This window comes from Caretta caretta, chromosome 5 (genome assembly GCF_965140235.1).
Source record: "Caretta caretta isolate rCarCar2 chromosome 5, rCarCar1.hap1, whole genome shotgun sequence".
Classification (NCBI taxonomy): Eukaryota; Metazoa; Chordata; order Testudines; family Cheloniidae; genus Caretta; species Caretta caretta.
The window spans coordinates 23,476,999-23,490,626 of NC_134210.1; the positions used below are offsets into that span (position 1 = coordinate 23,476,999).

General features: G+C 39.1%; 1 protein-coding gene across 1 annotated transcript in view; it reads right to left on the bottom strand.

Annotated features, from left to right (window-relative positions):
- Window positions 1–4,450: 4,450 nt before the first annotated feature.
- The window catches only part of GOLPH3 (golgi phosphoprotein 3), a 41,406-nt gene continuing 32,228 nt past the window's right edge, over window positions 4,451–13,628 (bottom strand). The window contains exon 4 of the mRNA XM_048850841.2: window positions 4,451–6,385. Within this exon, the coding sequence (XP_048706798.1) occupies window positions 5,961–6,385 (425 nt within the window). The 3' untranslated portion in view covers window positions 4,451–5,960. The remainder of the gene's footprint in view (window positions 6,386–13,628) is intronic.

The window sequence follows — 13,628 nt, forward strand, 5'->3', positions numbered from 1 at the left end:
GCAGTCAGAGGGCGGGAACAGGGGGGTTGAATGGGGCTGTGGGGGGCAGAGGTTCTGGGGGCAGTCAGGGAGAAGGGGTAGTTGGATGGGGCAGGGGTCCCGGGGGGGGGTCAGGAAGGAGAGGAGGATGGGGTGGTGGGGCACAGTCAGGGGTGGGAGGTCCAGGGGCAGTCAAGGAGGATGGGGCAGGGGTTCGAGGGGGCCCATCGGGGGCGAGCGGCGGGGGGGGGTCAGATAGGGGTCAGGGGCCAGGCCACAGCTGGCTGTTTGGGGGAGGTACAACCTCCCCTAACCAGCCCTCCATACAATTTTGGAAGCCTGATGTGGCCCTCAGGCCAAAAAGTTTGCCCACCCCAGGATAGAAGGATCTGTTGTCCTCTTCTCCCCCAGAACCCAGACCATTCCCTAAAAGGCTCTCAGGAGTGGGGAGGACTCTGATCCAGGCATTGTGTTCAGGTGGTAGCTGTTTTTACATAGATCTGTATATCTCCTCTACTATCAGAGAGAGGTTTCTTCGCAAAACCTGTGCTTTTTATTTATCTGCCATATGTTCCCAAAAGATTAAACTACAAACCAGAGTGCCCACGAGAGTGTATAAACTATAATGGATGCTTGGGGCGGCAGCTAGACTGCAACATCCCACATCCCATGGAGGGATGCCAGCCCAGGGACTCCGTACCTTGGGTGTGTACCTGAGAGGCTAGAACTGGAGACACCATTTGAACTCCGCTCAGACCCAGTGGGCTTGGAAAAACATGGGATCCAAAAGATTGGGCCCAATACAGCAAACAGGTGACCATCCACTAGGGGGAACCCCACCAGGGCTGTAACACAAGCATAATTGTCCTCACTAAGGATGAGCTCATTCTGGACATCTCAGAGCTTCCCACAGCTCGAACACACATTGCATACTATCATTATTAAACATGTAGATAGCACCATAATCCCTGCCCCAAAGACCTCACAGGATAGACACAGACCATAAAGATAGAAACAAACAGAAGAGGGTAGAGAACAGACACACACAGGATAAATCCTGTTTAAAAAAACCAAACCCAACAGTCATTATATAATGAGTTAATCTTACAAGTTTGCTGTTGCTGAGTAGAGAATGAGGAAGAGGAACGGACTGAGTAGAACAATGTGCTGCAAGTCAATCGTAGAAAGCAAGGTGAAAGAAGGGGTTTTAAAGCAAGATCTGAAGGGGAGGAGGGATGGTTGGAGTGTCAGAACAGGATTAGAGATAATTAAGAAGAGAACCAAGGCTGGAGACTGGTGGAGACAAAACATTGGATACTCAAGGATAAGCGAGCGAAGAGTTGAAGTAAAACCTTGGTGTCAGAGAAAAGGAAGAGATGAGGTGGCTGAGAGCAGCAAAGAACTCAGAGGTTGATCGGCTGAGAAATCCGAGCAGTGAGTAATGGGAAATGGGTAGAGGAGAATGAGACACTGAAAGGGAAGTGGTGCGCATCAGACAGGGCAGACTGAGGTAGAGCTTACCAGAGAGGGAACAGTATTGAAAGAGCCTGGTCACAAGAGCATGAACATGAGCAATTCTGGAGCTATAAAACAATGAAGGACAATGCAGGTCAACACGTAAATTGAATTTGCTTAGAATATGGGTATGAGAATGAGCAGAACTGGAGATGGCCAGGAGTGGAAGTCAGATCTGGGAGGCAACAGGAAAGAAGAGTCAGATTGTGCGCAGTATGAAGGTATAGGAAGTGTGAGGGAGAGAGACAGACAGAAAAGAAGGGCTGGAAATGGTATGAAGAAGCAAAACCAACCACCACTGCCATTTCACCACTGTTTCTTCCCTCGCCAAAAAGAGCCTGCTCTTCACCCCACCAACCCAGATACCAGCCTTCTCCTCTCACTCACCTGTTCCATGCAGCCAGCCATTTCTTCGGCTCTGGACTCTTTGCTGGGAAGTCCTCCCTTCTCTCCAGCCTCTTCTAGCAGAGTACTTGGCCTAGCTGCTTCCTTGGCAGTGGGACGGGTCAGGGCCCAAGCACAGGGGCAGAGACCACTCTGGTTCTTATGCAGCCTTTCTCCCACACCCAAAGATTTTCCCTTCCTGTCCAGCACAGCCACCCATTATGTGCCAAGGGGAAAGAATGAAAATTTGCTTGCTTCCAAATTGCTAACACAGTTGGAAAGTGTCCAATTTCCTGATGAATCAAACTACTGTACTGAATCATAATGATACAGCATAGATGAACTCATTTTTTGGAGCAACACTGGGTCTCCACGTGCCAGATAGGAACTTAGGCTACAACACATGAGTTGTAATATGATCTGGCTGGCCAAACTGTTAGAAACTAATTCAGCTGGTAGTTTTAACATTGCTCTTTAAATCCTGTTCCCAGCCCAGGGTAAACAGGGACACCTTAACAGAAATACTGGGAACTCAGTGGACTGATGAAAGTTCATGTAGAAAAATATATCCTGGGATCTTCTCATGAGCTTTTGAAATTAAAGGTCTTTATGTTTATGGTCATGCACCACGCTTGGAGATTTTCTTTTTCCCAACATCCATGTATGTAGCTCAAACTACAGAATTCCCCTAATTTGTTAGCAAAGGCAACATGTCATGTACACTGAACTGGTCTGCCTTCAGGTGAAGGCAGCACAAATTCGGTCCCCAAAAGCAAATGGCAGCTGAGTGCTCATGTTTTCACACCTATTTCTCCTGCAAAAAGGGTTTATGACCCAATGTGTTTTCTGTGACCGGGACTGAATTTGGGACTCTGAATATAAATAACGCACCCCTCGGCCTTTACAAGCTGGAAACCTTCTTAGTGTGTAAATCCTTTAATTTCAAAAGCTGATGAGAAGATATCAGGTCTGAATTTATCACCTAGATTTATTTTTCACATAACCAACCAGTAAGTTTGTTGTAGAGAATAAACAATGCTATTTAGCATCTCTGAAGTTATCAGTGTTAGTGATGTGAAATACTACAGCCCTCAAAATAAGCTGATCATCAGGTAGGTCCTAGCCAGTCTGGGGACATGCAGCAGCCAAAGCTGTTCCAAAACAGGTCTCCAGTCTGGCATAAAGTGAGCTGCAGTTCTCACTAGTGTAATATGAGAGCTGTGTAAGAAGCTATATAGAAGAGCTAGGTGATCTCTTTTAGCATGGTGAATATTTTAAATTTCCCCAACTAGAAGTCTTTCTGAAACAGTGGTGAAGGCAAGAATGTTCGAAAAGCCAGTCCTGTAATGCAGCACCTTATCTTCATTGTAAAAACTCAGATTAGGGAAAATCCCTGCAACTTGATTGTATCAGACATATCACAGAGCTATTCCTAAAGCATTTGGATGAGACAGGAAAATAAAATGCGGCTGACCAATTTTTCTTATCACCTTACCAGTTGCCTTGTGTATGGACACATTATTGCACTTCTTTCTACAAGAGAAAAATTGGCTTTACTTCCATATTAGGGCAGGAGAGCAAAACCAGAGCAGGGAAACAGCCACAGAATGAAGATGTAAGTGATGCCAGAAAAGATATTTAAAGGGACATTGTCAACCTGAAACTTGCCTTATTTTTGGAAAACTGATTAGAATTAGTTTTAGGCACTACACTTGTTCCTGAATATTCCTGCTATTTTTGTGGTTTTGCAATTGCTTTTTTTCCCTATAAGAAATACAGAGGAAATTGACTGAATGTTTTGGGTGGGGGAGGGCATGGGGAGAACAGGACAGAACAGAGACAGTGAAACTGACTATGGACAAAGTGCTGTCAATTAAAAGCAAAAAAACTGAAAGAGTAAATTTTGTTTCTCACTTACAGTGATCTTACAAGTTGACAGAAGTGTGATTTTTAAATCCATGCTCTCTCCCGACCTTACCCACTGTGTATAAATCTCCTTAAAGTATGTATTTACATCAGTTTTGTTTTGGTTACACTGACCTGTGTAAGACATTCTGAGTTTGAAACATCTTACAGCATGTTTTAAATACTACAGAATTCTCTAAATAACAGCTCTTACGAGCTGCAAGCATTATTAAATGTTCAGGGCTGTATTTTGAAACACCAGGCTCAATTCATTTCATACAAATTATAAATGCAGAGAATTGAGGTCATTTAGATTTAATTACCTGATTGTACCTGAAAATCAACCACAATATCAGTGATCAAAAGTAAACTGTGGGTGTAAAACTGGGGGCCCAGTTAAGGCTAGGCTGAAAAGCAGTGCTCTTCCACTTTGAGAGGTCTACCAGTGACACATACAACTGCATTCTATTACCCAGCTTTAGATTGTCTCATACCAGTCACCCAAATCTGCAGGACACATGAGACACTAACACTGGCTATAACAACCATTCAATATTTCATTCACAATGTAAAAACAATCTCCTTCCAATAAAAGGGATATCAACTAAAACTTTCAACTCAAAATAAGATTTTTCTAGTTAACACAAAACACAAATGACATGCTTGCTCTGTTTCAGGCACTTTCAAGATCATAGTTTATTTACTGTAGGTAAAAAGCTAGTATACAGATTAGGGATCCCTTAAACTTCAACTCTACAGTTATACACCACTCAGTATTTTTGCTCTGAATGTTAACCAAAAAGATTCTAAACACCTGTAAGCCCCACTATTAGTATGCATGTTATGAGAGAAAAAAAAATGTTTAATTTGCTCAATGCATAATATTTACACTGTGAAACCAGTGGCAGATAACAAGCAGCGGTAAAGAGGTAATAAACTTTTAAAAGCCAAAGTTTATATTTTTTACATTGTGCCTATCAACATAATTGTATATAAAATAATGAACGTAGTAGAGCTTCCCATTACAGAAATCTTACTCATCTGAACTGCAGTCATTACTTGCTAACAATTTACATGCAAGACCTCCTAGGTTTGACATTTGATTTTTTTAAGTGTAAGTAGATTATGACATTTAAGAGACAAACATTAACTTGTGAACAGAATTAAAAACTGCACTCAAGAACTGTACGGGTCACAAGCCTCTTTCATACAGAAATAATATAAACAATGACAGCAACTGGTCTCCTTTCCATACATCAAACGTTATAAAAGGCGATGCGTAGGCTGAGTTGTACCTGGATGGTACAAGTCCACAGACATTGGGAACACACAGAGTTCACACACGTGCTCTTTATAAGAGGCCCATCTTTCCCTCCAATGGCAATGGCTGAAAACAAGTAAGGGGCACAGGTGTACAACTAATTAAATCTTGCAAAATACAAAGATGGGGGGCTGTTAATATACAATTCAAACTATATACAGACTATAATGGAATGTATTCCATCCCAAAACTGGTTTGTGAAACAACTGGACCTTTCTACACTAGCCTCGTAATTCAGAGTTGTAATATAACAAAATGTAAGTACACAAGAGATTTACATGAGAGGTAAAACTTATGGGACATTTTACATTAACTATTTACGGAGATATTTAATGGATAGTCTAATTTTAAAATAATTTTGTTAAGCACATTTGAACCAATGTCTATATATAAAATGTCCTGTTAGACACTTCAATATTTAACTTTGGTGATTTAAAAGGCCTTTTGTGAACTGCATGGCAGAATGCTACTGACGCGTGTACACATCTGCAACAAACCCCGAGACTTGGTGATCCAATAGCGCATGCACATTTCTTCCTTGAGGTGCTTTCCAAGTTAAACCATTCCAGCAACCAAAGACTGAAAAATGGATTAAACTAAAAATTTCAGGGAACTGTAATTTAATAGGGAATGGAATGCCAATATGGCAGCAAAACTTTTTTTAAACAGGAAAGCCTCTTGTACCAGCAGAATCCATATACAGATACACAAAGGGAGAGAGAATACGCCACCTATCATTCCTGTGAAACAAGGCTGATTCATCATGTGAGAAGGTACAAATTACAGAAAACATGAATAGTCAATAGAAGAGAAACAACTGCTTTACATGAAGAAGAACACTTCAATCTGATCGCAGTTATTTTGTGAAGGCGGCTACAACAGCCCACAGGACCTCATTTGTGTTGGCCTTCAGACATTCAACTTCAGGGTCTAAATCCAGAAGCTGCCGCACTCTCTTTGTGGCTAAATCATACTGCTCATCCAGTAGAGGGGCAAAAGCGTTCTCAAGGACATCTGAAGCATGGGCTAAGTAAATGAGAGCCAGCAAGCGCTTGTCCATGCGGTGAGGGTCATTCACCCATTTGTCAAGAACTGCTTCTTGAACTTTCTTGATGAGGCGCTGTTTTATATTGTTGTTGGTGAGAGGGTGGGTAGTCATGTCAAAAAGAAGGAAGTTCTGTTTCTCTGTCGTCAATACACCTTTTTCCACTAGGTTTTTAGCTAATCGTTCACGCACATTTCGTAACTGGTAGTGCAATTTTAATGGATTCCATGTCTCACCTAAAAAAGATTTTAAAAAAATCAGTTAATCAAGGTTTAGCTCCTACCTTGACTATTAACAAGGATAAGTGTTTCCTTTTTTTCTGTAGTGCAGAAATAAAGGCTTCAATTAATATAGCGATTTCGTGCAGAAAGATGCCATACTACTGGCAGCTCTCTTCTAACCTTTGGCCAGGCTTAGACAAGTGGAACATACGAGTGCCTCTCTGAACAACTTCAGGGCACTCAAACTTACATAAAACATATAGCTGGTTTGTTTGCACTCTGCTGAAGGTGAAATGCAAGCTAAGTGATGACTTTGTTACAACTATATATTGGTCATCACTTATGTATGTAAGAAAACCATGGAAAGTGGAGAACAGACAGAGGAAAACAATGAATAAAAATAATTCTTAATGAAGAAAATGTCTCTCCAATCTTTCCCAGTTGTCCATTTTCAGCACGGCCACTTGAAAAGGCTGGGAAACTGTCATTTTCAGCAACTGCCATTCTTTCTGCCACAAAGTTATGCTAATGCTGATTCTTATTCCAGATATCCTTCTCATTGCTTTATCCTCATTTCCTTTTTATAGACAAATCTGAGATAAAGGCGACCATCCACCCTCTACTATATGTCTTCTCATAATGCCTGAAGAAAGCTATGATGTTTACATGAAATAAGGAAAGGCATTTCCAAACACACTGTTAAAGGAGAAGAAAAAATATTTAAGGTTAAGTAAAATACTTTTTAAAATCTTGGGGTAAAACCATGTGAATAAGTGCAGAGTATTATAGCAATGGCTACTGCTATAGCTAAGATTGACAAACATTTCAATTTAACTCTTGTTTTTAGTCACCTGTAATCTGCTTAAGCTTTCATCTTGTGGGCTGAAATCTCGTCTGTTGAAGTTGATTTTTTTCAGAAAGAAAAGAAAAAGAAAAAAGACCCCAAAAAAACAAACAAACAAACAAAAGTTTCCCTCATATTAAAAAAAAATCTTTTTGAAAAGCCAGCAAGGAGGTGAAAGTTAAAATATGGCATGGAGATGGCTCTTCTTCATAAGGGCTTTCGTACATTTCTGTGACAAATGTTCCGATTTGGCAAGTTACAGGCCTTTGAAAATGCCATTTTCCATAAATACAATAAAAATGTTTAAATTGTAGCGGGCGTAATTCCTTCAGAACATTTCAAGGAAACGCAGAGTGTGCTGCACATGTATATACAGTAAGTTACAAATGTCATCAAAAACTGACTGTAAAGTTTTGCAGTGTGACTCAAAGATCCTGTGAACTTATGACTCCTTACGCGTGCACATTACTGCCAAGTGAACGACACAGGGCTCTCTACAAGCCCTGCCTGATTCAATGCGGTTTCCTCCGGTGGGTCCTGAAACTGTGCCTAAATAATGGATCACAGTAAGAGAAAGTAAGTAGGGAATATTAGCTAATTGTTTCCTTGCTTTTTTAGGTGTTTGTACTACTCAGATGTAGATCGTCGGTGCTAATAAAATGAGTAGTTTGGTGACACCTTGTGTCCAAGCCTCTAAACTACATGGAACTGCACTACTAGAGATTTAGACGTGGTTGTTGTATTTTCAGAAACAGTGGATGTTCTGACACAAGTTTGCATGTTCTATAGGCTGCTTTCCCTAGGGATCAACTTAGGAATCACACCTGCTTGATAAAAGTTGCCTTAAAATGGCCCAATTTGCACATCCATGATGGCTCTGAAAGATGTCATGTAAGCAACCCTCTTAAATAGAATATTCCTTTCTCCCTCACTTACATTATACTGCACTAATTTAAGGTAAGAGTGGCTTTTCCCCAGGAAAAGTCTTCAGCCAAAATACTAAAAAACAAAAACTGTGTGGTTGTGAAGTCTATTTAAAAATCCAAGTATTGTTCTTCAAAAATCAGTTCTCTAAACCAAGGATTCCGAAATCCTACCCCAAAACCAGCCACCAAATAATAGAGTGTAAAGAGGACTGATCTAGCTTTCAGGCATATCCACCTTAGGCTGTGATCTCCTCAGAACTCAATGCTCAGAAGGGTCAAACCAGGTCAAAATATTGATGAGGCCTTAAAAGGACACATTACATGACCTTTGAATCAGTACTGGCCTAGTATGCTCAGCATGGGGAAAGGGGCAGTGTGCGAATATGAATGAGGTATTTTGGATAAGAAAAGCAAATGCCTTTATAACCTGTAGAAATATTTGCAAGATTAGGGGGCTGTTAACCAGAATTCCCACTAAACCATAAAACTGTTCTTTCCCGACGTCTCCTCTCTTTCTTTCACTATGCATGAATTAATGTGAGAGGGAGAGGAGTGATAATGAATGTGAAGTAGGAAATGAAGCGAGAGAAAAAGTGAATCAGTGAAGAGGGAGGGAGGGAAGGAGGGAATGAGACTCCTCTCTAATTTAAATATTGATCTGAGTTATTTGTGCTACACACAAGAATTTAGAAAAAATTCTAAATCTAAAAATCTAATCTATTGATTTTTAGCCCTCTAACTTCATTCTGCCTGTCCTGAAGTCATATTGTAGTTTCCACTGAACATGGTAGTTTTCCTCACTCTCTTTTCTAAACTACATCGTGTTGCTCTGTATTGTTCAACAACAGCTGCAATCCATTTAAGAGTAGCTGCATTTCATTTGCATTCTGGGTGAAGTAAGAGAGACAAACAGGATGGATAAAAATGATGATTTTGAAAAATCAGATACATTTTTGTTTAACATAAACTTGTTTAAAATTCAACTGAAATTATGACAATTTATGTTAAGGCATAATTTTACTATAATCTAGTCAAATAATTAAAATAAATAAATAAAATATGCTGCATCAATGGGCCCTCCTCAAATTTTAATGAGTTGGAGGGTGCTGATTTTTTAATTTATATATAGCATCAGGAGGAAAACCATATTTGAGGTCAACTCAAGTTTTATAAATATGTCACAGCGTTATGTATTACATTAAGTATCTATATTATTTTCAGTCTTTATAATGGAGCAAATGCTGGCATTTACATTTTTACAAATGTAAGCAAGTACTTTTAGTTTCTGCTGTGCAGAGAACCTTTTGCCTTAATTACTTTTGATTTTAGTTTGCTAGCAGCTGGTGCAAAGAGAATATTTTCTTCGTGTGGACTATTTCATTCAAAATTGAGAAACTAGTTGGGAGCTGAAAAAACAAGAAAGCTTTTTTAGTCCTAAGTGGCACACAGGATCTGGTTCAAGAGGTGAATAGAGCTGACCTGCTTAGTAAAAGCAGCCATAATGTAATTAAATTTAATATCTTTCTGGGGGGGAGGAGGAAGGAAAGAAATCCACCACAATAGCATTTAACCTCAAAAAGGGGAACTACACAAATACGAGGAACCTAGTTAAACGGAAATGAAAGAAAAGTCACAAGAGTAAAATGCCTGCAAGCTGCATGAAACTAGTTAAAAACAACACAATAGAGGCTCAAAAGAAATGCATACCTCAAATATAAAAAACAGTAAGAGGACCAAAAAACTGCCAGTGTGACTAAACAGCATAAAAAAGAGGCAGTTAGAGGCAAAAATATATCCTTTTAAAATTGGAAGTCAAATCTTACAGAGGAAAATACAAAGAAGCATAAACTCTGGAAAGTCAGGTGTAAAAGTATAATAAGGCAGGCCAAAAAGAAGTCTGAAAAGCAACTAGCAAAAGAAAAAAAAAACTAACAGCAAAAGAAAAGATAAATACACCAGAAACAGAAAGCCTGCCAAACAATCAATATAGCCACTGGACGATCAAGGTGCTAAAGGAACATTCAAGGAAGACAAGGCCCTTGTGGAGAAGCTAAATGAATTCTTTGCATGGGTCTTCACTGCAGAGGATGGGAGGGAGATTCTCACACATGAGCCATTCTTTTTAGGTAACAAATCTGAGGAACTGTTCCAGAACAAGGTGTCAATAGAGGAGATTTTGGAGCAAACTGGTAAGTTAAACAGTAATAAGTATCCAGGACCAAATGCTATTTACTTGAGTTCCGAAGGAACTAAGATATAAAATTGCAGCACAATTAACTGTAGTATGTAGCCTATCATTTAAATCAGCCTCTGTACCAGATGACTGGAGGATAGCTAATGTAATGCCAACTTTTAAAAAAGTCCCCAGAGGCAATTCTGGCAATTGCAGGCCAGTAAGCCTAACTTCAGTACAACGCAAATTGGATGAAACTATAGTTAAGAACAGAATTATCAGACACATCGATGAATACAAATGTTGGGGGGGAGCCAACATGGCTTTTGTAAAGGGAAGTCATGCCTCACCAACCTATCAGAATTCTTTGATGGTGTCAATAAGCATGTGGACAAGGGTGATCCACTGGATATACAGTACTTGGCTGGACCTTCAGAAAGTCTTTGACAAGGTGCCTCACCAAAGGCTCTTACGCAAAGTAAACAGTCATGGAATAAGAGGGAAATTCCACTCATGGATCAGTAACTGGTTAAAAGACAAGAAACAAAGGGTAGGTCAGTTTTCACAATGGAGAGAGGTAAGCAGTGGGATTCCCCAAGGTTCTGTACTGGGACCAGTGCTGTTCAACATATTCATAAATGATCTGGAAAATGGGGTAAACAGTAAGGTGGCGAAGTTTGCAGATGATATAAAATCACTCAAGATAGTGAAGTCCAAAACGGACTATGAAGAGTTACAAAGGGAGCCCTCAAAACTGGGTGACAAAACAGCAGATGAAATTCAATGTTAATAAGTGCAAAGTGATGCACATTGGAAAATATAATCCCAACTATACATAAAAAATAGTGCTGGGTCTAAATTAGCTGTTATTGCTCAGGAAAGAGCTCTTGGAGTCACCGTGGATAGTTCTCTGGAAACATCTGCTCAGTGTGCAACAGCAGTGAACAGAATGTTAGAAACCATTAGGAATGGGATAGATAATAAAACAAGAAATATCATAATGCCACTATATAAATCCAATGTACGCCCACACCTGGAATACTGAGTGCAGTTCTGGTTGCTTCATTTCTAAAAAGATATATTAGAATTGGAAAAAAATACAGCGAAGGGCAACAAAAATGATTAGAAGTATGGAATAGCTTCCATATGAGGAGAGATTAAAAACACTGGGATCGTTCAGCTTGGAAAAGAGACCACTAAGGGGGGATCTGATACAGGTTTATAAAATCATGAATAGAGTAAAGATAGTGAATGGAGAAGTGTTATTTACCCCGTCAAATAACACAAGAACTAGGAGTCACCAAATGAAGGGGATAGGCAGCAGGTTTAAAACAAATAAGAAAGTAATTCTTCACACAACGCACAGTCAACCTCTGGAACTCATTGCCAAGGGATGCTGTGAAGGCCAAAAGTATTAACTGGGTTCAAAAAAGAATGAGGATAAGTCCATCAATGGCTATTAACCAAGATAATCAGGAACGCAACCATATGCTTCGGGTGTCCCTAATACTCTAATAGAAACTGGGGCTGGATGACAGGGAATGGATCACTTGATAATTGCCCTGTTCTGTTCATTCCCTCTGAAGCATCTTGCACCATCCACTGTCACAAGATACAATACTGGGCAAGATGGACCACTGGCCTGACCCACTATAGTTATGTTCCTTTCCTAGTCAATAAATACAATCGAGGAGGTGGGAGGTGAAATCCACCAATTCTAAAAACTTAAAAGTTATGGGGCTGGATTTTTAAAGACAGACCCCTAATAATGCAAACAGATGCCAGTGGGATATTTAAACAGTGCCTAAGTAGGCTTCAGGTAGATTTCATCTTGATTCAGTGTGAGTTAGACACCTAGCTACTTTTGAAAATCCCATTAGGCATCCATTTGCATTTTTAGGCACATAAATACTTTTGAAAATCTGGCACATGGTGACCAAAAACAGTTAATTCACTAACTACAGTTAATACTTCTTTTGTTTAATAAATTAGTTTAAAATGCAAAACATGTTCTTGTAAACTTATTTTCCCTTGTGTATACAACACAAAGTAGTTTTATTTTACTAATATAAAACCATTTTAATTCTAATTTCCATCCAAATACAGCTTGACAAATCCTGAGTAAAATGTCATCTAGCAAATAAGAAATGTATCATTCACCATTTTCTAACAAATAATGTAAAAATTAAGTATCCAAATAAATGTATACTTAAGTTATATAACTGCTTAAATAAATGAGTATAGATAGCGTATGCCCTGGTTAGCAAAAAAAATGAGTACCATATTTAACATAAAGGCTATTTAATGTTTGCAAATCAACACATTTCAGTACTTATACCAACCAATGAGAATGAACCATTTTTTAGGAAAATTCCTAAAAAGTACACAGGTGAAACAAGATTAAAAACAAATGATTAAAATCAAGGTTTCCTGTTTGCTGATTTAAATCATGACTGAAACTGGCAATTTAAATCATTTTGATTTAAATTAATCCATCCTGCAGACAAACAACTTTATAATGAGTCTTGCTACACTGAGATGGAAAGGCACTACATAAAACAAGATGATCAGAATTCAGTGGTAGAATTCCCTTTTCATTTCAACTGATGCACTATGTGGAGAGCAACTGTCATGGATTTAAGTGTACTTGCAATTATACCATTACTGAAGAAAATGTTAATTTAATTTGCATTCCATCTCTTAATACCTATTTGTGGAACTATATCAAGGCAATTGTGTCCAAATAAGTCATCTTGCATCCTTCATTCTGAAAAGATTAGAACGGACTACTCTGATTAGTCAAATTTCAAAATATTTTATAAGTTTCTCTGAATGATGAATTCTGAAGCAAAAGTAAAGAAAGTCGTGGGCTTGTTTTGATTTACAAAACCTCCAATTTAATTTATTTAATTATGTCCTTGTTTTAAATTTGAAATATCAATTCCTCACTTCCGTTTCTTCACTGGAGGATGTGGGCAAGATCTTTGGAGGACGTGAACTGAAGCTATCCCTTCTTCCAGATAAGAGGGAAAAGGCTCTTATAACTTGGAGAGGAAGGCTTGTGTTGTTGTGGATTCAACTGTTATTTCTCAACAGAGAAGATGTGGTGTTCCCAAATATTTTGGCTTAATATCCCTCAAAATCTGATGTGCCAGGTAAATAGTATCCCCAAATTTTACATCTGGATCCTTTCTATCTAGTTAAGCCAATACCAGCAGTTACTTGTATTGTCCAACTGGCCTCATTTTGACAAGTGCTGCAACACACCAAGGATCAGTCACTTCCCCAAGAAGCTTACAATATTTCCTCTAATCC